We start from the raw sequence: 23,660 nt of genomic DNA on the forward strand, positions 1-23,660 counted from the left end.
AAAAAAAAAAGAAAGGACAATCGCTTCAACTTGGGAGGCAGAAGTTGCAGTGAGCCAAGATGGCACCACTGCACTCCAGCCTGGGCAACAGCGGAAGACTTCACCTCAAAAAAAATAAATAAATAAAAATAATTTTTAAAAATATGTGCACTTTATGCAGGTCATACTTCCATTTAAAAAAAGTTTACCAAAATTTTATGTTCTGAGAAGCCTAACAACTCACCTAACGACAGGTGTCATTTACAATGCATACCCCTACCCCTGACCACCTCCCCTGCCCCACAGGTGCCCCACCTCGGTTGCTCATGAGGCTGCGCACGCCCTGCAGCTCCTCCAGGCACTGACTGAGGAGAAGGAGGCTGGTGGTGGCTAAGTCCCCCAGACCACAATCTGACAGCCGCAGCGACAGCAGCATCCGCTGCTTCTCCTCATCCACATTGGTCACCTTTGCCACTACTGTCTGACCCTCAACAAAGTGGTCACTTGTGGAGGTCACAAATTTGTCACTCATGATCTGAAGAGAAGAACAGGCAGGAGATGAGGAGAGGAAAGGTCTTCATTAAGACAACCCACTTGATGTGCCTAGAAAGGGGTACGTGAGTTGGGGGAAATGGGGCCAGGAGGCTCCCCCGAGCCCTCTTTGAGGACAGCTCTACTCTCCTTTCATAAAAACAGAGACTACGGGAGAGGGCACCCAGTCAAGATGGCACATTCATGGCAAGCCAGGCAGACACCAGGGCTGTCCTCACCCCTAACACCCCACAGCAACCCTCTGCCCCTCACTAGGCTTGTTTCTGGGGCCCTCCCCTCTGCTCCCATTTAAATTTTTCTGGCAGGGAATGCAAATGAGATTTTCCCAGGCAAAACACCAGGGAGACAGGCCTACAGAGGGGAAGAAATACTGATGAATGATCTGTGGCAGCAATCAGCTGCACACCACTTGCTCAGCTGTCTTCCATGACTTTGGTGAGTCCCATCCCCACTCTAGGCCTCAGCTGATGCAGCACACACACCAGGAGGCTCTGCTAGGGGACTGCTGGGATTGTTCCCATCTGACAAGTGCAGGACTCAATGACATGGGGGTTGGGGACAGTAATTTCAAGGACATTCTGGTCCCTTAACATCTCAAAAACCTCAGAAGTCTGCAAAACCTGTACTCAGCAGCTCAGGATGATCAACTTCCCTGTCTAAACGTGCTGAGAGAATAAAAACAAGTGCAGTCATCTTCACACTGGAGACTAAAGCCTTCAGAGCTACTGCCTACCTGCCCAATGTGGAGTGTGGAGTGGGAATGGTGTCCCTTCCTCCAGACGGTCACACAGCTAAGCAAGAGGAACATGGACCAAATGCTCAGCTCCACTCACCCCTCCCAGGTGCCTTTATGTCACACAAACTTTAAGTGGTACACCTGAAAATCTTTCAAAAGAGTAAAGCATTCTTGGCCAGGTGTGGTGGCTCACACCTATAATCCCAGCACTTTGGGAGGCCAAGGCCGGTGGATTGCTTGAGGCCAGGAGTTCAAGACCAGCCTGGGCAAGACGGTAAAATCCTGTCTCTACTATTCAAAAAAAACCTGGTCATGGTGGCGGGCACCTGTAATCCCAACTACTTGGAAGGCAGGAGAATCATTTGAACCCAGGAGGTGGAGGTTCAAGTGGGCAGAGATCACACCGCTGCACTCCAGCCTGGGCAAAAACGCCAGGTGTGGTGGCTCACACCTGTAATTCCAGCACTTTGGGAGGCCGAGGCGGGCGGATCACAAGGTCAGGAGATCAAGACCATCCTGGTTAACATGGTGAAACCCTGTCTCTAGTAAAAATATAAAAATTCGCTGGGGCGTGGTGGCATGCGCCTGTAGTCCCAGCTCAGAAGGCTGAGGCAGGAGAATCGCTTAAACCTGGGAGGTTGAAGTTGCAGTGAGCCAAGGTCGTACCACTACACTCCAGCCTGGGTGACAGAGCAAGACTCTGTCTGAAAAAAAAAAGTAAAGTATCCTACTCCTCCCCGCCCACCCACCCTCAGGTTCTGTGACCTCATGTCTCCTCAAGCCCTTGTGCATGGAGCTAAACTTACAGCTTTTGGGGCCAGTCCACTAAGACCTGAGGGGAACTGGATGAACACGCCATAGTCCTTGATGCTCTTCACGAAACCGACGAGCAACATTCCAGGATGGATTTCTGAGAAGTTCTTGGGATCCTGACCACCTTCTACTGCGGAGACCAAAGCCGGCTTCCTGCAAAGAAGCTAGTGGTACTTCATCAAGGAATGTTCCAGAAAGGGCAGATGAAATGTCCATCTCTCCCATCTCCTTTCTCCACAGAGAAAGGCAGAACTGCAGGCTGACCCTCTGCTCCCACAGCAATTCTCTAACTGTGCAGACCTGCAGCATCAACATCACCTGAAACATGGGATAAATGCAAGTTCTCAAGCACCACTCAGACCTATTGAATTAGAAACTCTGGTGTGTCCCAGCTATCTGCATGGCCCAACTGCACACTACAGCTGAGAATCATGGTTTTACTCCATTCCTGATTCACTCATCTATATATTATGAGAGGGGACCAAAAAGGGATAGCTCACCCCCCTGGTCTGGCAGCTGGATCCACCATTGCACAATCCTCCACTGCCCACTCTTCACACTGATGAACTCATTTTCCCTCCTCTGCTCATTTTTACGCCAAGGAGAATGAACTTTACATTCTGTGAGAAGAGGCTCCTTCAGAGCACCCATGCTAAGACCACAAAGAATATTGCTGAGCCTATAGCCATGAGGGAAGAAGGCATAGGGGAATAAAAGAGGAAAGGAGGACAGAAGCCACACTGGTAATTGTTCTAACCCAAGGGGCAAGCACTAAATGCCCCAAGGAAACTAGCTCCAGCCCCCGAGAGTCCCCTTCTCTGCGACCTTTCAGGCTACTCCACCCTGACCACCAGCATCTGCTAGCAGCACTTACTCAGGCCTGCTCTTACTTTCCACAGCACGGGCTTCATCATTGGTTTGGTTTTGCGGAGGTATTTCTGAGGTCAAATAGCTGTCTTTTCCCCCATGGAATTTCTAACTAATTTCCCCAGAATTTCCCACCCAAGCGCCCATGGCCCCCCACCTTCCTCTGCTCCACAGACACCAGTCAAGGATACAACATGCCCTTCACTCTGGCTCAGACACAGGACTCGGTGAAGGGTGTCACCTGCCTGTAGCCAATGATGTAACAGTGGGCCATTGGTAACGTGGTCCGACAGATGAGACGTGGGGAGGAAAGCACGGGTATTGTGGGGCAGGACAGCCACCTCCAGTCCATCTTTGGTCTTCTCTAAAACCTTCACATCTACCAACTACCCAGAGAAAAGAAACACAAAAATAGCACTTGTGAACAGAGAACAACCTGGTCTGGATCAGGGAGGGCTCCAAGGCATCAAACTTAGCACCAGGGATCACTAAAAGGAAGAAAGCTGTTTCTTCCAAACCCCACCCACCACCCCAACCACCCAGCATGCACGCATGTGCACATGCACCAGGACTCATGTGGGCCCATCACAACTCTTCTCCCAAGTCCCTCCACGAAGCCCAAGGAAAGCCAGAACTGCAGGCTGGCACTAGAGACCCGAGAGGAAAGAGGGCAGCAGCCCACTGCTGAAAAGCCCTACCGTAACAGGACTTTCATGACAGCTTCCATTTGTTCTGGCACACAGGAAAGAACGCATATGAGGTCCTCTCTTAAGAACACCTCTAGCCCCAAAATCTTATCTAACTGCCTCTGTCTTTCCGCTTCATGGGTTCCAACACACCATGTGTTAGTGGTACCCTGCTCTCTGTCACTGTAATGTAAAACAGCTTGTCCAGAAAAGTCCAGGTACCTGCCCAACATTAATGGCTTTTCCTTTCTTCTGATTGTGTCCTGCAGGCTCTTTCTTTGGCTCTGTATCACGTAACAGCTTGAAGGATAAGAGCATCCTCTCTTTGGGTGGCTCACTGTTCAACACGGCAACTTTCACCACCTGGTGAAAAATCACACAGGTTTGGCCAACTCCTCCCAGCAGGCCTTGCAGGCCCTGCAGCATGCCTTCCACTAGGGCTACAGAGGCCTTGAGAGATCTACCAAGCCCCTGGATCAGATCAGAAGGCAGTGAAAAGAAGAAATGCACTGAGCGCTACGCAATCCCCACAGGGCAGCCTTTTGGATAAAAGGAAGGCATAAATAACTTGTTTTGTACAACCCAAGTCTTAAAAATTATTTTTCTGTTTGAGGTGTGGATATGCTAATTACCCTAATTTGATCATTACACATTGTAAGCATGAATTGAAATGTCACATGGTGGCTGGGTACAGTGGCTCAGGCCTGTAATTCCAGCAGTTTGAAAGACCAAGGTGGGCTGATCACTTGAAGCCAGGAGTTCGAGACCAGACTGGCCAACATGGTGAAACCCCATCTCTACTAAAAATGCAAAAATTAGCTGGGGGTGATAGCACATGCCTATAATCCTAGCTACTCAGGAGGCTGAAGCACAAGAACTGCTTGAGTCTGGGAGGAGGAGGTTGCAGTGAGCTGAGATCATGTCATTTTACTTCAGCCTGGGTGACAGAGGGAAACTCTGTCTCAAAAAAATAAAAAAATTTTTTAAAAAGGCCAGATATGGTGGTTCATGCCTATAATTCTAGCACTTTGGGAGGCCAAGGCGGGCAGATCACGAGGTCAGGAGTTCAAGACCAGCCTGGCCAACATAGTGAAACCCTGTCTCTACTAAAAATACAAAAATTAGCTGGGCATGATGGCACGTGCCTGTACTCCCAGCTACTAGGAGGCTGAGGCAGGAGAACAGCTTGAACCTGGGAGGTAGAGGTTGCAGTGAATGAGAAAGGGCCATTGCACTCCAGCCACTTGAGTGACAGAGGAAAACAGTCTCCAAAAAAAAAAAAAAAAAAAAAAAAAAAAAAAAAAAGAAAGAAATATCACCATAAATATGTACAATTATTATGTATCGGTTTAAAGTAATAAAAAAATGTTTTTCCTAGTGATATCGAGACTTACTAGTTTTACAGCACTGCCCCCGTGTGGTGACAGTGACCTCACAATTTCTGATACGAGAGGCACAAGTTTATTACAGGTAAAGACCGACCTCTTCCACACATGCCTGAGATCTATCAGCTTGCCAGCTTCTGCTGAACCCCCGAGACTTTCTCTCTGTTCTGTTCCCCATCTCCTCCATTCAGCGGGCTCACACTCACTGCCCCATGTGCTCTCCTCCTCAACCTCTTAAAGACAGCCCCCCTACTTACTGCTTCTTCATATTTGTTTGTGGGGTCACCAAGCATAGAGGGGACCTGTTTAGGGGCAGGGTTACCTGGCCAGTGTAAAAAACTCTCTCTGGGTCAGGGATATACTCAGTACTGAGCTCATGCTTGGGCACCAGTCCCTGCACATCACTGTAGAACTTCACAATGCAGCCATAGTCCTTGACCCTAATGATGAAGCCATGTGTCTGCAGACCAGGCTTGGCATCGGCATAGCAGGTAATGGCAGGTAGTTTGGACTCAACCAGGGTTTTCTTCAGGGTCATCATCAGCTTCTTGGCTTCAGGATCACAAAGCAAAACCTAGGGGAGAGACATAGGCTAATCATCAAGTTATCTGTTATGAGAGCCACTAAGCTGGTCTTGGCAACCTCTTAAACCCAAAGGCCGTGGGGCCATTCCCCAAGAACCTGCTATAGCTTTTCCTCTAATCATCTCAGCTGCAGATTCTTCCTGCTTCCTGCTGTATGAGGAAGCATACAAATCACTATTTCAAATGTAATTCCTGGAGCATACAAGCTACTATTTCAAATGTAATTTCTCCCATAAATTACTGCAAACTACCCACTCCTGATCATGAAGTAACACGCATTATCTTATAGCACCTCTATAGTCCTGGTTACACTAACTTCTACCCCATCTTAGCTCCTTCCTAGTGGGCTTTGCATCTAGTCTAACAGAACCAATGATGAACCAATTTACCACCTTAGTACTGCTATTTATTCACTATGAAATAAGACGAAGATGCAACTGTCTTACACTCCTCAGAAGATCATCTTCTTAAAAACAGAAAAACCTTATTTTAACCCTTGACCTCACTATTGTAAAATTTTGCACCAATGGGCAATCATTACCTCTGCTGAGTCAACAATGATGAGATAATATGCATACAGGAAAATCTAACATGCTGAGTCCTACAGAGCGCAGGCTCCCCGTGAAGCACTCTGCGTGCCTCATCGTGTTGAATCTTCACAACCCTATGAAGCTTTCCTTGGGATTCAAGCCTTTGTCATAAATCCCCCATGTTTTAGCAGCTTTGCCAGGGCTATTTCTGTGCCTGGAACATACCCTTTGCTCTCCCCAATCTTCCAAATCCTACCTATCCTTTCTGGTGCAAGATCCACCTCTGCCAGAAATCTAGAAAACTTTATTGTCATACAGAGCTGAATTCGAAAGCTGATTCTGCCACTTATTAGCTGTGTGACTCTGGGCAAGAGAGTTGGCTTTCCTAAGCTTTAATTTCCCCACCTGCAAAATTAATATTACTTGTTAGTACTGTTTCAAGGATTAAATGAAATAATCCATGTCACATGCCTAGCACAGTAACTGGCACAGAATACCTGTTAGTGGCAGTCGCTATTGATAACGTCAATGATTCTGGCTGCTCCAACCCACCCTTGTCTCCTCTTTCTCAGGTGTGACCAGAGCACACAACCTGCACCAAGCCACATGGCAAAAGGTCACATGCTGGCTTGCTCTCTCTTCATGTATGAATATTTTAACTCCCAATCATACTACACAAAACAGGGACTCACTTTTCTCTTTCCAATGCCAGGTACAGCACTAGACACACTGCAGACATTACACACTCACTTTATGGAAAAAGGCAGAAACTTCAGCTGAGACCTGTTCTCTTCCCATCCAGCCAAAACCCCAAGAGACCCTTCAGGAGGCTCACCCGACACTTGACTTCATCCCCGATGTGGTACTTCTTCTCTGGATTCTTCATCAGGATGTCAGCCAGGTGCATGGGAGGTACCAGGCCCCTCATCTGCTCGCCCACTTTCACCAGCATCCCATATGGCTTTATGGTTAGCACTGTGCCCTAGAGAGTCCAAAGACAAGCTGCCACGATGTCTCAAGAATAGCCCTTCCCTCCATCTCTTACAACAAAGCATGCCACACCTCTTGTTCACAGCCACCTTCCTGGGTTAACTGTCCCTGTTATTCCAGTTGGCACAGGGTGAAGCACACACCTCACACTAAGCTGGATTATGTCGTCAGCTTTATTTATGGGAGGCTTTGCATCTTTCTGTGTAAGCATGTGCTTTCTGTGTGCCTTAAAATATCCCAAAAGAAGGGACTATGTTGAGGTCTCCTAAGGAACAAACTCTACATATAAAGGGAGCTGCTCAATTAGAGCCAAATGGTTGGAGAGGACAGGTAACTGGAAGTGGCTTGTCACTAATACCCCAGGTAGCTCAGTTATCACAGGACTAACTTTTGACCTGGTCTAATAATCACCATCAAATCCCAAATCCCAGGATTTATGATCTACTGCCTTTGTGTAGCTGGGTGGTGCTAGTAAGGCCTTATCTCGAAATTAATTACAAGTTACTCAAAGAAAGAGAAAGAAATTCTAGTCAGTAGGCAGAGGCAAGCAACATGACTTTCGATGTGTTCACATGAGGACTAATGAGCTGACAGTCACCTGAATGTGAACTAAAGAATGCCTGAAGGTGAGGGAGTACCTAATTATATGCTGAGATCTTACCTTTACCACTGCCCCAGGTTTGATGTCATGATACCTAAGGTACTGAGCTTCAATAATAGACCTAGGACAAGGAGAAAACACAGAATTAAATAAACTAGGGCAGAGGTTGCCTAAAATTCAGGGATACCACAATCATGCTGGCAAGAAAGAAATCCCTCACCAAGCACAGGAAAAACAGAATATGCACACGTACAGGTGCACATCTCTACACCCCCATCTGTTAATGACAGACTTACGTTCGTAGAGAGAGCAAGGCCAGCTCATCCATTTGGCTGTAGTCAATAATTCTACACTTGTGAGTGTTCCCTGGCTTGAAGGCCTCAGGATTGAAGACATTCTTAGAATCAGAGAGATGGCTGAGCTGCAAAGTACCAAGTGATTGAGGACAAGCCAGAGACAACAGGTCTGAGCCAATGAGACCTTACAGCCCATAGAAAGGACTCAACAACACTTATCATGTACCATAAAAACAGTACTTCCATAGCCTGGTTAATTCTTCACACTAAAAAATTCCTCTTTACCATCACAGAATCTCAGTAAGGTCAGAGAAAGTCTAGATCACAGGTCAGTCAGCTGTGCCCAGTGCCTGTTTTTATAAATAGAGGCCGTATTGGAATACAGCCATCCTGTCCATTTACATACTGTCTACGGCTACTTTCGTGCCATAACAGAGTGGAACAATTAGACAGAGACCACAGGGCCCACAGCCTAAAATATTTATGATCTAGCCCTTTAAGAAAAACTCTGCTGGGCCCTGGTCTGGATCCTAACTCATCCTTACACTTAACCACTGACCAGGTATCAAAATATGGCAAGCTAGTTCTAAGGCATCCTAATACAATCAATAGACATTTGTTCCAATTACTATGAACAGGAATTAGAACTGCAATATCCAAAAATTTTAAACTAGCATCAAGGGATTTAAGAAGCAGAAATGGCTCCCTGTGCTCCAAAAGTCCATCCAGTGGTAAGATCCCTGACTAAACAAAGAGGCCTCCTTACCCGGGCATAGGCCAGAACCCCATCCTTCAGCCTAAAGGTGGCCCCGGCCTTTTTGAAAAAGCCTTGGACAGGAACATCATTCAGCACCGCTCCGAGGTGTTGGCAAGAGAGTCGGGAGAGAGGACGTCCAGGCTGTAGGAAGATGGGGCGCAGGCTCAGGCGCACAACTCTGGTTCGAGGATGGACGCAGAGGATGCAGGCCTTCACCTAGAGAAAGGAAGGGCACAGTGAACAGGAGACACAGGAGTACCACAGAGCACACCTTCCAGGCATCAGCCTCTCCACATGCTAACCAGGTATGTAAGTACTCACATCCTTAGTATGTCAGTACTCAAACTGGCTTCAAGCAGCATGCAGAAAAGCCAAAATGTCCCATAAGGACTATTTCTGACTAAATCAAAGCTTACTCAAGCAAGGTATGGTGACTCACACTGGCAATTCCAGCACTTTGGGACACCAAAGCAGGTGGGACACTTGAGCTCAGGAATTAAGAGACAAGCCTGGGCACATAGTGAAACCCTGTCTCAACAAAAAATACAAAAATTAGGCTGGGGGCCATGGCTCACACCTATAATCCCAGCACTTTAGGAGGCTGAGGCGGGCAGATCACTTGAGATCAGGAGTTTCAGACAGCCCAGTCAACATGGCAAAACTTCTCTAATTAAAAAAAAAAATTAGGCCAGGCACAGTGGCTTACACCTGTAATCCCAACATCTTGGGAGGCCAAGGTGGGCAGATCATGAGGTCAGATCAAGACCATCCTGGCTAAAACGGTCAAACCCCACCTCTACTAAAAATATTAAAAATTAGCTTGTCGTAGTGGCATGCACCTGTAATCCCAGCTACTCAGGAGGCTGAGGCAGGAGAATCGCTTGAACACAGGAAGCAGAGGTTGCAGTGAGCCGAGATCACACCACTGCACTCCAGCCTGGGCGACAGAGCGAGACTCCATCTCAAAAAAAAATAATAATAATAAATAGGCCGGGCGCGGTGGCTCAAGCCTGTAATCCCAGCACTTTGGGAGGCCGAGGCGGTTGGATCACGAGGTCAAGAGATCGAGACCATCCTGGCCAACATGGTGAAACCCCGTCTCTACTAAAAATACAAAACATTAGCTGGGCATGGTGGTGCGTGCCTGTAATCCCAGCTACTCAGGAGGCTGAGGCAGGAGAATTGCCTGAACCCAGGAGGCGGAGGTTGCGGTGAGCCGAGATCGCGCCATTGCACTCCAGCCTGGGTAACATGAGTGAAACTCCGTCTCAAAAAAAAAAAAAAATAATAATAATAATAATAAATAAATAAAAATTAGCTGGGCATGGTAGCACATGCCTGTAATTCCAGCTACTCAGGAGGCTGAGGCACAAGAATCACTTTAACTGGGGAGACAGAGGTTGCAGTGAGCCAAGATTGTGCCACTGCACTCCAGCCTCAGGGATGAAGTGAGACTCAGTCTCAAAAAAAGAAAAAAACAAAATTAGCCAGGCATGGTGGCATGCGCCACTTTGGGGGCTGAGGCAGGAGAATCACCTGAGTGAGCCCAGGAGGTCAAGGCTGCAGTGAGTGATGATCGCACCTGCACTCCAGCCTGGGGGACAGAGTGAGGCCCTATCTCAAGAAATAATAATAAAATAGATAAATAAATATTAGCCAGAAAGTTTACTCAAGGCCAGAAAACTATACCCCAGATATCCCCTCAACACCACAGAGCTAATATATCCATAATACAACAGAATCCACGTACTGGTGTCACTACATCCAAGGCTCCTCTGAAACATGCGAGAAAAACCCTGATCTCATCACAAGATTAAAACTTATAAAATGTTTCAACTCCTTACACAAATAATTATAGGGAGAAAAAAATTACTAAAAAGAGGTTTAGGAAAATATTAACAGTATTATCCCTAGGTAACAGAAAAATCCTAGTTTCACTTAAAAAAAAAAAATTATCAGCTGGGTTCAGTGGCTCAAGCCTGTAATCCCAGCACTTTAGGAGACCGAGGCAGGAGGATCATTTGAGCCAAGGTGCTCAAGAATAGTCTGGGCAACCTAGCAAAACCCCACCTCTACAAAAAATTTTTAAAAATTAACTAGGCATGGTGGCATACATCTGTAGTCCCAGCTACTCAGGAGGCTGAGGTGGGAGGATCGCCTGAACCCGTGAGGTTGAGGTTGCAATTAACCGTGATCACACCATTGTACTCCACTCTGGGCAACAGTGTATGACCTTGTGTCAAAAAAAAAAAAAAAAAAAAAAGCAGGCAGGCGTGGTGGCTCATACCTGTAATCCCAGCACTTTGGGAGGCCAGGGTGGGTGGATCAAGAGGTCAGGAGTTCAAGACCAGCCTGGCCAAGATGGTGAAACCCCCATCTTTACTAAAAATACAAAAAAATTAGCCAGGCATGATGATGGGCACCTGTAATCCCAGCTACCCAGGAGGCTTAGGCAGAGAATTGCTTGAACCCGGGAGGCAGAGGTTGCAGTCAGCCGAGATCACACCACTGCACTCCAGCCTAGGTGACAGAGCGAGATTCCGTCTCAAAAAAATAACAATAAGTAAATAAACTCTCTATAGCATACATTACTATTAAAAAAAAGAAAAGAAATCATTTTAGAATTCTAAAAAATTCTGAATAACATGTATTAGGATTTTTTTCCCAAATATCCACATTCATTGAAGAAAATTTGAATATTTAAATACAAGGAGAGCCAGGTGTTGTGGCTCATACCTGTAATCACAGCACTTTGGGAGGCCGAGGTGGGAGGACTGCTTAAGCCGAGGAGTTCAAAACCAACCTGGGCAATATGACAAGACCTTGCCTCTATAAATTTTTTTTTTGATTAGCCAGGCATCGTGGCATGCACCTGTGGTCCCAACTACTCTGAGGACTGAGGTGGGAGGATCAATTGAGGCCTGGAGGTTGAAGCTGCAGTGAGCCATGTTTGTGTCACTAAACTCCAACTTAGGTGACAGAGTGAGACTCTGTCTAAAAAAGAAAAGAACAGAAAAATCACCCAGAGTTCATCACTATTAACACTTGATTACATAATCTTCCAGTATTTTTTTTTTTTTTTGAGACGGAGTTTCGCTCTTGTTACCCAGGCTGGAGTGCAATGGCGCGATCTCGGCTCACCGCAACCTCCGCCTCCTGGGTTCAGGCAATTCTCTGCCTCAGCCTCCCAAAGTGCTGGGATTACAGGCTTGAGCCACCGCGCCCGGCCAATCTTCCAGTATTTTAACCAGAGGTACTCTTTAACATTTTTTTCAAAATTGGATCTGTACTAGTCATAAAACTTTTAAAATCACCTTTCACTACAGGTATTGATCGACTTACGACCTATGCAACTTGCGACCATTCAACTTTACAACCACAATTGCTAGCCATGACTGCTCCGCATCTGGCAGCGCAAACGTTGCCCGGCTGGGCGTACGACAGTGCGGGACAATAAACATATATGCTATATCATATCATTATTAGTCATTTTCTTGCCTTTCTTACTAAAATGTGAGTGGTTTATATCCCTATATCTTTAACAATATTAGAACATACTAAGTTTAAATTATATTTGAACAAGATATCCAGGTGACATCTTTTATGATGAATGCTACATATTTGTATCCCATGGAAAGTCACATAAAATTGTGATGATTTACTTTTCTATTTACAATGATAATAAATAAATACCTGGCAATTAGTCCTTTTTAACCCTAAGACTTAACATAGTTCACACTCTTCTGCTTTTCAAAACTCATCATGTGCCGTGGTTTTTCACTTCAAACCATAGACCACCGTGGTTCAGTGATCTGTGAATATTCCACAGTTTTACACAAGGCTGCGCCTTTACCACAAGCTAAGGTGGCTTTTTAAAAATGAGATTTGACAAGAATGCTTTCATAATAAGCATTCAGGTCAACCTTTACTACTGGTAATGCAGTGTTTTACTTAAACCTGACAAATGTAAAAATAAGAAACAAAATGGTGTAGAGATGATACAAATGGCATAAAATGAACAAAGAAAATTATGATATATAACAATAATGAAAGAAAATTATGATAAAATATGACTTAAAGATTTTTATAACATCATTTCACAGTACTGTACATATAGCCTACTCAACTTACGACCAAATTGTGTTATGACCGGTCTGTCGGAACCAATCATGGTCATAAATCGAGCACTAGCTGTATTTAAAAGTATTTTACTCTCTTACGTTATTCTTTTAAATTACTTTAAATTATAAAAACAAAAGATTAATACTACCAAAGGGAAAAAAAATCAAACTATACAGAAGACTATGAAGTAAAAACTAAAAGTTGCCTTCTTCTCTAATCTGCTTCTTCTCTAATTTCAGTTAAACCACTGGGAGTTTCTTACTTTCCTTCCATAACACTTTTTTTTTTTTTTTGAGATGGAGTCTTTCTCTGTCGCCTAGGCTGGAGTGCAGTGGCACAATCTCAGCTCACTGCAACTTCCGCCTCCGGGGTTCAAGCGATTCTCCTGCCTTACCCTCTTGAGTAGCTGGAACTATATACAGGCATGTGCCACCACGCCAGCTAATTTTTGTATTTTTAGTAGAGACAGGGTTTCACCACGTTGGCCAGGCTGGTCTTGAATTCCTGACCTCAAGTGCTCTGCCTCCCACAGTGTTGAGATTACAAGTATGAGCCACTGTGCCTGGCCTCCATAACACTTTTCATTATTCCTTTCATCTCCTCTCTGCACACATGCACACATGCAGTCCCAGGAGCTTCCTACAGCTAGCTGTGATACTGGACAGCAAATAGGCCACAAGTGGAATCAAGAAAATATAGGCTCAATATTTCTTACTGCCTGATTTGAGAAATATGTTCCAGCTTTCTTGGGATCCAGGTGCATAAAGTCAACCACGCCTGTGAAGAATGTGAGGAAGTTTAGCGTAAGACCAAATGGCGTCACCTAGAAACAAACAGAACAAGTTGTGAAAAAACATTTATTTGAAAGAACCAGGAATGTGAGACACTACTCACAGTAAACACTCAATGCTTTATTATCCCTATGTATCTCTCCTCCCCCAGCCAACTCTTATCAATCTTTTCTTGCTATAAAACTACATGGCAGAACAATTCCCGCAGTGACTGTTTTTTTCTTTAGTAGGCTCACCTCCCTTCCAGACTAAGAAAGGACATCAATCCTCCCTCTCTCTGGGAGTCTTCCATGGGATGGAAGGAGCTTTGTACATGCATCCTTGGGGAACTGCCAGCTTGACAATTGGAATAGATTGTTACTAACTTAGATATCTGCCCAGTATAGGAAGGTAAAACTCAAATGTTTGCAAAAGGGAGATAACTGACCACAAGCAAGCCAAGTCACCCTACAGAGCCACCAAAGAGCAAAAAGTGACAACCCCCTCAAAAAGACAGCGGTGAGGGAGATGAATGAAATCAGAAAACTAAGTCCTCTCTCCTACCTCCCCACAAAATACAAGACCTATTCTCCAGGAAAACTGTTACCAGAATCAAAAAACAAGAGGAGTGCAAATTCTGAAAACATCAATTAAATTCTAAATATCGTGTAAATACAGAGATATCCAGCCCCTTTCTCCTACTCATTCTCAGGCAGCCAGGCTTAGACTCTCTTGGGTGAAGATTGTCAGATCCTTTCTAGAGAAATCTAATATGCCAGAGAAGATCTATAACAATCACATTAGGAGGCTGCCCAAATTAAACTTGCTAGTCCTGTTCCTGACAGAAAAGTCAAAACAGTCAACAAGAGGCCGGGCGCGGTGGCTCATGCTTGTAATCCTAGCACTCTGGGAGGCTGAGGCAGGTGGACCACCTGAGGTCAGGAGTTTGAGACCACCCTGGCCAACACAATGAAACCCTGTGTCTACGAAAATACAAAAATAAGCCAGGTGTGGTGGCAGGCACCTGTAATCCTGGCGACTCGGGAGGCTAAGGCAGGAGAATAGCTTGAGCCCAGACAGTGGAGGCTGCAGTGAGCCAAGATCACACCACTGTACTCTAGCCTGGGTGACAGAGTAAGACTCTATCACAAAATTTTTTTTTTTTTTTTTTTTTTTGGGACAGAGTTTCGCTCTTGTTACCCAGGCTGGAGTGCAATGGCGCAATCTCGGCTCACCGCAACCTCCGCCTCCTGGGTTCAGACAATTCTCCTGCCTCAGTCTCCCGAGTAGCTGGGACTACAGGCGCGCGCCACCATGCCCAGCTAATTTTTTGTATTTTTAGTAGAGACGGGGTTTCACCGTGTTGACCAGGATGGTCTCGATCTCTCGACCTCGTGATCCACCCGCCTCGGCCTCCCAAAGTGCTGGGATTACAGGCTTGAGCCACCGCGCCCGGCCTAAAAATTTTTTTTAAGGTGAAACCCCGTCTCTACTAAAAATACAAAAAATTAGCTGGGTGTGGTGGCGGGCACCTGTAATCCCAGCTACTCAGGAGGCTGAAGCAGGAGAATTGCTTGAACTCAGGAGGCAGAGATCACGCCACTGTGCTCCAGTCTGGGTGACAGTGCAAGACTCTGTCTCAAAAAATAAACAAATACATAAAAAATAAGAATTATTTTTGTTTTAAAAAATAGTAGTAGCCAGCCTCCATACTGGCTAACATGGTGAAACCCCGTCTCTACTAAAAATACAAAAAAATTAGCTGGGTGTTTTGGTGAGTGCCTGTAGTCCCAGCTATTCAGGAGGCCGAAGCAGGAAAATCACTTAAACCTGGGAGGTGGAGGTTGCAGTAAGCCAAGATCATGCCACTGCACTCCAGCCTGGTGACAGAGTGAGACTCTGTCTCAAAAAAAAAAAAAAAAAGCAGTAGGAAAAAAAAGTAGTAGCAGTAATGAACAGCTTACCTTCTGTACCTGAGCTTTGACCACCAGTCCCGGTAGCAAGTTATTAAGGGTCCAGCTCTGCTCTTCAGTAGCAAGGGCAGTAGAAACCTCCGAATGACCAATAGAGAGATGCACAACTCCTCCATTGCCTTTCATTTCCTCAATGATGCAGTTCAGGTACTGACCCACCTTTAGTTTAGCACCTGTAAGCCCAGCCCCAGACCCCAAAAGGAAGAATGTCTCCATGAGAAAGACTTTCAACGTGGGCCCAAGAAATACCTGAAAAGACCTATGTCCTACCTGCCCAGTTAGCACTGATTACTCCCCATATTCCCAATCTCTAAGGGGGCGACTATAGAAAGGAAATGAAGTTACCCTAATTGATGTGGAATTCAGTTATCCCACAAAAATATTAAAATCTCAACAAGCCAGGAGACTGCTGGTTCAGAAGCCATGGGGGCCCAAATTGCAGTGGAATCCCCAGGTTAGAAAAACTGACACTGTTCCATCAGATCTTAGTGAGTCTCTGCCACTCACTGGCCCTTCATCCATCTTCCCTTTCCTATTAATTAGGATTAAGTGCTGATTTTACCAAAGTCACAGCGCCTTCAGGGTCACCATTGTGTCATGTTACTCACCAAAGTGGCACTTAAATGTAATCCCCACATGCACCACCTCACTATCATGTACTGGCCCCTTTTGTTGCCCTCACCTTTGTTCTTCTGTCGGATGTACTCCTGGGCTTTCAGCAGTGGCAGAAAAGCTCTAGTCCCATCAACACCAATGTCCACTAGGTAGCCATGATCTTCCAGGCTGGACACAGTACCTGTAAGTAGCTAGGGGAAGAAAACATAGTCCCAAAAGTTCCAAGTCAAAGGTAACGGGACACACAACATACATCCAAATTTGAATGTTCCTGCCACTAAGCTCGCACTCTGCCATCATCCCACCCCACATTCAACTTTAAAACACAATCCCACCAGACAGCAGACATCAAACTCAACACTCCCAGGCTTGAAGGATCTGATGTTTGCCAGGCAGTGAGGAAAGTTAAACACAGCTGAATGATGGAACAATAGAGAAGAGTCTCTTGCCTCCATTGTTTTCAAAACACAGCAAACTTTCGGCCAGATATGGTGGCTCACATCTATAATCCCAGCATTTTGGAAGGCCAAGGCAGGCAGATCACTTGAGGTCATGGGTTTGAGACCAGTCTGGCTAACATGGTGAAATCCCATCTCTACTAAAAATACAAAAATCAGCTGGGCATGGCACCTGTAATCCCTGCCTCAGGAGACTGAGGCAGAATTGCTTAAACCCAGGAGGTGGAGGTTGCAGTGAGCTGAGATTATGCCACTGTACTCCAGCCTAGGTAATAGTGAGATCGTCTCAAAAAAAAAAAAAAAAAAAAAAAGAATATAGCAGATTTTTATATTATGCAAAGAGAGATAAACTGCAAGACTCTGCATGGGCACTCCCAGAGCCAGGACTACTGAGAGAATCCAGTACTACCCTTCTAGCTGTCATAGTATGTCTCTTCTGAGCACCTCCAAGACATTAAAAAAAGTACTGCTGGCTGGGCACGGTGGCTCATGCCTGTAACCTCAGCACTTTAGAAGGCTAAGGCAGGTGAAGCACCTAAGGTCAGGATTTCAAAAATCAGCCTGGAAAACATGGGAAAACCTCATCTCTACTAAAAATAGATAAATTAGCTGGGCGTGACACACATCAGTAATCTCAGCTACCAGGGAGACTGAGGCAGAAGAATGGCTTGAACCGGGAGGTGGAGATTGTAGTGAGCCAAGATCGCACCATTGTACTCCAGCCTGGATGACAGAGCAAGATTCCGTCTCAAAAAAAAAGAAAAGAAAGAAGGAAAAGAAAACATAAGGTAAGATGGAAAAATAAAAAAAAAAAAAAAAAAAGAAGAAAGAAAAAAAAAAAAAAAAAAAAAAAAAAACTGCCAACCTCCTTAACATTACATGGGAAGAAGTGTGGTTCTGAAACTTGCTAACTATTTGGTCTTTGGTAAGTCACTTAAACCTTTCTGAGTCCATTTTTTCAAATGTACAAGGAATAGTATCTATCTGCCGCACAGGGTTACTGTGAAAATTACATCAAAGTGCCCAAAACGTCACCTGCTGAATAGTAGGCTCTTGACACTTGTCAATTTCCTACAACTTAACTTACTTTTATTCCCTTTTTATCCAACTAAATCCCACCAAACTTTCTAGGTCTTTCCTAAATCCTACTGCTTCTAACACATTGCAAGATCATACTGATCTCCATTCTCTCAATTACAAGAATACTTATATTATCTATATGAGTGTAAGTTTACCCTTTTGTGCCTACTAGACTTGGAGGCTCTGAGCCAGGACTAACATCTCCTGAATCTCCACAGGACTGAACACAAAGTAGTGAGATATTCAGTAATACAGCTGATAGACTAACTTTGCTGACTACCCTGTCTCTTGCTCTCAGAGAGCAGCTCTCAAGCATTATATATAAATGTCAGAAGCCTTTGTAAAAGACCAAATCTGCAAGGAAGTTTCAGTAAGTAAGGCACTATGAGCAACTCCTTCTCACCATCACCAAGTCTACCGCTAAGGCTTCCCAGAGGCATTTTTCCCTGCTACCAGTGAAATTTGGACTTGCTTTCTCTTTTCTCTTCTCCAATGCAATGATTAGGTTCAAGTCTTCAAGGTCCATTAAATACCTAATGAACCCAAAAGACCTTCCTTCCAGAAAAAGACCCACTCCTATGTGTAACAGTTAAGCTGAAAGTAAAAGGTGGCCTAGACCATGCTCCCTAGGAGGCAGGGAGAAGGCACACTGCCCACTCTTTCTCCCTGACCCTAGATACCTACCATGCCAGGCTTCAGGGCCTCAGCACTCAGTACTCTGTTGACATTTTTGGGGTTCAGAGACAGCTTGACACTCTTCTTGCCCCTCTCTGTGATGCCCAGACTGCTCACCACACATCTCACCAGCATTCCAGGTGAGAAAAGTTCAGGCAAATGGAGTAAGTCCTGCATAACACAAATGAGAAAGATTTGATACACACCCTTCTCCTGAACCAAAAATCTCACCCAGCCTTGGCTCAGGGACTTCTCATCCTCAGATCCCAAAGAACCCAAAAGATGGGTGAGGAATAACCACCCATCTACAAAGGAAGATGGATCTGTGGCCAAGTCACAGTCTTGAATTTAGCGTAAGGCCTTCAAATATTTCCACATAACCGGTATGTAAAATGACTTGTCAAAAGAATTGTCTATACTCACTGCCTCTATTTCATCTTTTACTCACTCTTCAGCTCACTGCAGTCTGCTTCCCACCCCCTCACTCCACCACTTTATCTCCCCAGAGAGTCGCCAATAAGCTCCATATCACTAAATCCAGTGGTCAGTTTTGCAGTCCACTAAAAGGTACTTGAGGGTCAGGCGCAGTCGCTCACGCCTGTAATCACAGCACTTTGGGAGGCCGAGGAGGTCAGTCCATCTGAGGTCAGGAGTTTGAGACCAGCCTGGCCAACATGATGAAACCCTATCTCTACCAAAAATACAAAATTAGCTGGGTGTGGTGACCTGTGGCTGTAATCCCAGCTACTTGAGAGGCTTGAACCTGGAAGATGAAGGTTGCAGTGAGCTGAGATTGTGTCACTGCACTCCAGCCTGGGTGACACAGTGAGACTCTGTCTCAAAAAATGAAAAATCATGATCATCTCTCCCAATCCAGGTCCCCTTTAGGGTTTCCTATCTCAGGATGTCATGACCAAGCATCAAATCATGCACAACAGAAACCTAGAACTCAGCCCTGACACCTCTATCTGCCCCACCATCCATATAGAATCTACAACCAAGCAATGACTTTGCCTCCTCAGTCATCAGGAAATCCTGAACTCAGGTCACCATCAATTTCAGGACATGAATGACTATAGAAGCCTCCTAACTTGTCTCTAAGCAACTTCTCATGCCTCTTCAATGTACACAGTTATCTATGTGTCACCTACCCCAACGAGAACATTTCAAGGACTTCCCATTGATTATAGAATTTAAAAACAATCCTTAAAAATGGTCTGCAAGGCTGCATATACCCTGGCCCCCATTCAGCTCTCCAGCGCATCTCACATCATGCTCTCCCTACCTAGTCATACTAGCCTTCTCTCTGTTATATATCAATTGCTCTGCCTGAACACCTTTCCTTCTTTATCTAGGGAACCCTCACTCTTTAGATCTCAGTGTAAGCATCCCTGCCTTAACAAAGTCTTCCAGGCTCCCAGACTCAGTAGAAAATTCCTTTATGATAAACTCTCATGGCACCTTTTACCTTTCCTTCTTAGCACCTGGCAAAGTTGTAATTTTAAATCTATTTGTGTTCCACTTATTTTCAGTAACAGCTTCAACCGGATTTCCCTTACCTTCAAAGGTTGTTCTTGTGTCACCTGCTCATTCAGCTTTTCGGTATAGGCATCACAGATTTCAGTGACTTGCACAAACCCCTGGAGGCCATTGGGGAGACTAATCACCAGTTCCAGTTCATTCACCTCTTTCACGCAACCTAAAATCCGCATTCCCTCACACAGGGACTAGAAGAGAAAAAGTGAAATGTGTACAATAAGATGGGAACAATAGGGAAGGCTGGAAGGTCTGGCTTCTATTCCCAATTTAAAAGCTATAGGGCCAAGCACAGTGGCTCACGCCTATAATTCCAGTACTTTGGGTGGGCAAGGCAGGAGGACTGCTTGAGCTCAGGAATTCGAGACCAGCCTGGGCAACATAGTGTCTACAAAAAAAAAAAAAAATATATTAGCCAGGCATAGTGGTGCACGAAGATAGTTCCAGGTATTCTGAGGTGATTGGATCGCTTGAGCCAGGAGGTTGAGTCTGCAGTAAGCTGTGATCATACTGCTGTACGCCATTCTTGGCAACAAAGTGAGATCCTATCTCAAAAAATAAAAATAAAAAATAGGCCAGGCACAGTGGCTCACGCCTGTAATCCCAGTGCTTTGGGAGGCCATGGCAGGTGGATTACCTGAGCTCAGGAGTTCGAGAACAGCCTGGCCAACACGGCAAAACCTGGTCTTCACTAAAAATACAAAAATTAGCCAGGCATGGTAGCACATGCCTGTTATTCCAGCTACTCAGGAGGCTGAGGCAGGGGGATTGCTCGAACCCAGGAGGCAGAGGTTGCAGTGGCCTGAGATCATGCCACTGCACTCCAGCCTAGGCAGCAAGAGCAAAACTCTGCCTCAAAAAAATAAATAAAATAAATAAATACACATGTGTTCATATCAGTGCACGTCTCAAATATCTGACTGAAGGATTGTAATAGGTCTAGATTATACAACAGTGTTAACAGCACTGGGATACTGGAGGACACCTTTGCCTTTTACATTACTCTGAGCAACTCAAACTCAAATGCCTCGCAGACAACACAACGAAGGAAGACAGCTAGTGGAGATAATGGCAGTCTGGATAGACCATGCCAGATCTAAAGGGCACAACCACTACTCAGCTCCTTGTCATTTATAAACATGAGGGAACACGGGCACTGTGCTATCAGCGCTTTTGAATTTTTACAAGAAGCCAGAAATCACATTTTCATGTAAAATTTTTAGTTTTCTAATGTTAGCACCAAGTCTAACAATTTTTTTTAAAGTATATAGGACAAAATATTGAATCAGAATCTGGCCAAATCTACATGTTCCCCTTCAAAATTATTTGACTTCTTCTCTTTTTGACAACTAACATATATTGGTGTTATCATCTAAATAAAAATGTATGGAACACAGTAAGACCACTCCCAATTCTTACAGATGGATTTCACATCTATGAAATGAATGGGTAGGATCAGAATGACTGCTAAAGTTACTGTCAGTTCTAACCTCTGAATATATCAAAACACAAGTCCTGTGAGGACACAAGCAAGCCCATGGCAGCTTTAAAAGAAAAAAAGGGAGTAGGCACAATGGGTCACACCTATAATTCTAACACTTTGGGAGGCCAAGATAGGAGGATTGCTTGAGCACAGGAGTTCTAGACCAGCCTGGGCAAAATAGCAATATCCAAGCTCTACAAAAGATTTAAAAATTAGCTAGGCATGGCAACACACACCTGTAGTAGTCCCAGCTGCTCAGGGGAGGCTGAGGGAGGAGGATTGCTTGAGCCCAGGAGTTCAAGGCTAAAGTGAGCTATGATCATGCCACTGCATTCCAGCCTGAGCAACAGAATCAGGCCTATGTCTAGAAAATAATAAATAAATAAAAAGGAATAAAAAAAGATTCCTGGCATCGGTTAGCCACTGAAGGAAATGATGCTCAGTCCTTAGCAAAAATTCCAAGAATCTCTACAGGCACACACATGAAATATAGTAAGGGGAAAATGGAATTAAGAGAAAAAGAAGGAAAGATGAAAAAAAAAACATACACAATCTTAAGCAACAAGGTCGTTTGCTTAAAGGAAAGCCAAATTTTAACAAACCTCAACACTAAGGATTTCAAACTTCTCTCTTGCAGACTTGCTGCTTTCTCTCTTTTCGATTTTCAACTTTTTTGTTTTTGCTGGCAGCTTCTGGCTCTTTTTCCTTTTGGTGGATCCCTCTTCAGTAGAAATCTAGAAGAGTGGGGGAAACCCACAAAGACCCAAAAGAATAAGAAGCAATCTGACTTTTCCCTTCTATTTCAGGTCATCTGTCACCTTGGTTGTTACTCCTTCACTCCACCCTACCCCATCCCACTCCCAATTGTTCCTTTAATTCTTGCTTTAAAAAAAAGAAAAAAAGGCCAGGCACAGTGGCTAACGCTTGTAATCCCAGCACTTTGGAAGGCCAAGGTGAGTGGATCACGAGATCAAGCTGTCGAGACTATCCTGGCCAACATGGTGAAACCGTGTCTCTACTAAAAACACAAAAATTAGCTGTGTGTGGTGGCGGGCGCCTATAATCCCAGCCACTTGGGAGACTGAGGCAGGAGAACGACTTGAACCTGGGAGGTGGAGGTTGCAGTGAGCTGAGATCGTGCCACTGCACTCCAGCCTGGGCGACAGAGTGAGACTCTGTCTCAAAAAAAAAAAAAAATTGGGCTGCCAATGCACCCTCTGCGCAAGGTCTGAGAAGCCTCCTTCATATTCCCAAAGTCTCTTCTCTCTTGTGTTCTTCCTCTCTTGACTGGGATGAACACTGGGGTTCCCCAGTTTGAGGAGCACTGCAGAACAGTGCATGAAAATGGCACTGGAGTCACCCAGACCCAAGTAAAACTCTCATTTTTTCCACCATAACAAGCTATGTGGTTTCTGCTAAATTATATAAAGGCCAGGCACAGTGGCTCATACCCATAATCTCAGCATTTTGAGAGGCCGAAGCAGGCAGATTACTTGAGATTAGGAGTTCAAGATCAGCCTGGCCAACAGGCTGTATTTTTTTTCCACTAAAAATACAAAAAAATTTAGCTGGCTGTGGTAGTGCGCACCTGTAGTCCCAGTTACTCAAGAGGCTGATGCAGGAGAATCACTCGAACCTAGGAGGCAGAGGTTGCAGTGAGCTGAGATCACAACACTGCACTCCAGCCTGGGCAACAGAGCAAGACACTGTTCCTCGTCATGGAATTATGATCACTGCTTCATAGTACAGTTGAAAAGATTACATAACATAGGCCTAAAGCTACACACTCAAATGTTGTCCCCTTTCCCCAAGCATTTGGAGCACAGGCTAGTCTAGGTGAGACTATGAAGTCTAATGCAAAATTTGACCATTACTTGTGGCAAAGAACCCATGTAAAAATGCAATGATCAGGCTGGGCATGGTGTCTCAGGCCTATAATCCCAGCACTTTGGGAGGCCGATGCCAGTGAATCACCTGAGCTCAGGAGTTCAGGATCACCCAGGACAACATGGTGAAACCCCATCCCTACTAAAAATACAAAAAAAAATCAATCGGGTATTGTTGTTTGCACCTGTAGTCCCAGCTACTTCGGAGGCTGAGGCAAGAGATCACTTGAGCCCTAGGGGCAACGGCAGCAGTGAGCCAAGATTGCGCCACCGCACACCAGCTTGG

At 45.1% G+C, this 23,660-nt stretch overlaps 1 protein-coding gene across 3 annotated transcripts in view; it reads right to left on the bottom strand.

Annotated features, from left to right (window-relative positions):
* Positions 1-23,660, bottom strand: part of PDCD11 (programmed cell death 11) — a 56,341-nt gene that overhangs the window by 29,448 nt on the left and 3,233 nt on the right. For all 3 annotated transcript variants that reach the window (XM_017531139.2, XM_017531138.2, XM_017531137.2), the window contains exons 3-17: positions 22,091-22,222; positions 20,029-20,196; positions 18,479-18,640; positions 16,324-16,447; positions 15,633-15,814; positions 13,614-13,721; positions 8,786-8,992; positions 8,020-8,144; positions 7,784-7,844; positions 6,968-7,114; positions 5,341-5,592; positions 3,856-3,996; positions 3,139-3,333; positions 2,074-2,244; positions 295-514 (exon numbers count right to left, since the gene is read on the bottom strand). In XM_017531139.2, coding sequence (XP_017386628.1) covers positions 295-514; positions 2,074-2,244; positions 3,139-3,333; positions 3,856-3,996; positions 5,341-5,592; positions 6,968-7,114; positions 7,784-7,844; positions 8,020-8,144; positions 8,786-8,992; positions 13,614-13,721; positions 15,633-15,814; positions 16,324-16,447; positions 18,479-18,640; positions 20,029-20,196; positions 22,091-22,222 — 2,395 coding nt within the window. The remainder of the gene's footprint in view (positions 1-294; positions 515-2,073; positions 2,245-3,138; positions 3,334-3,855; positions 3,997-5,340; positions 5,593-6,967; positions 7,115-7,783; positions 7,845-8,019; positions 8,145-8,785; positions 8,993-13,613; positions 13,722-15,632; positions 15,815-16,323; positions 16,448-18,478; positions 18,641-20,028; positions 20,197-22,090; positions 22,223-23,660) is intronic.

This window comes from Cebus imitator, unplaced genomic scaffold (assembly GCF_001604975.1).
Source record: "Cebus imitator isolate Cc_AM_T3 unplaced genomic scaffold, Cebus_imitator-1.0 Scaffold71, whole genome shotgun sequence".
NCBI lineage: Eukaryota > Metazoa > Chordata > Mammalia > Primates > Cebidae > Cebus > Cebus imitator.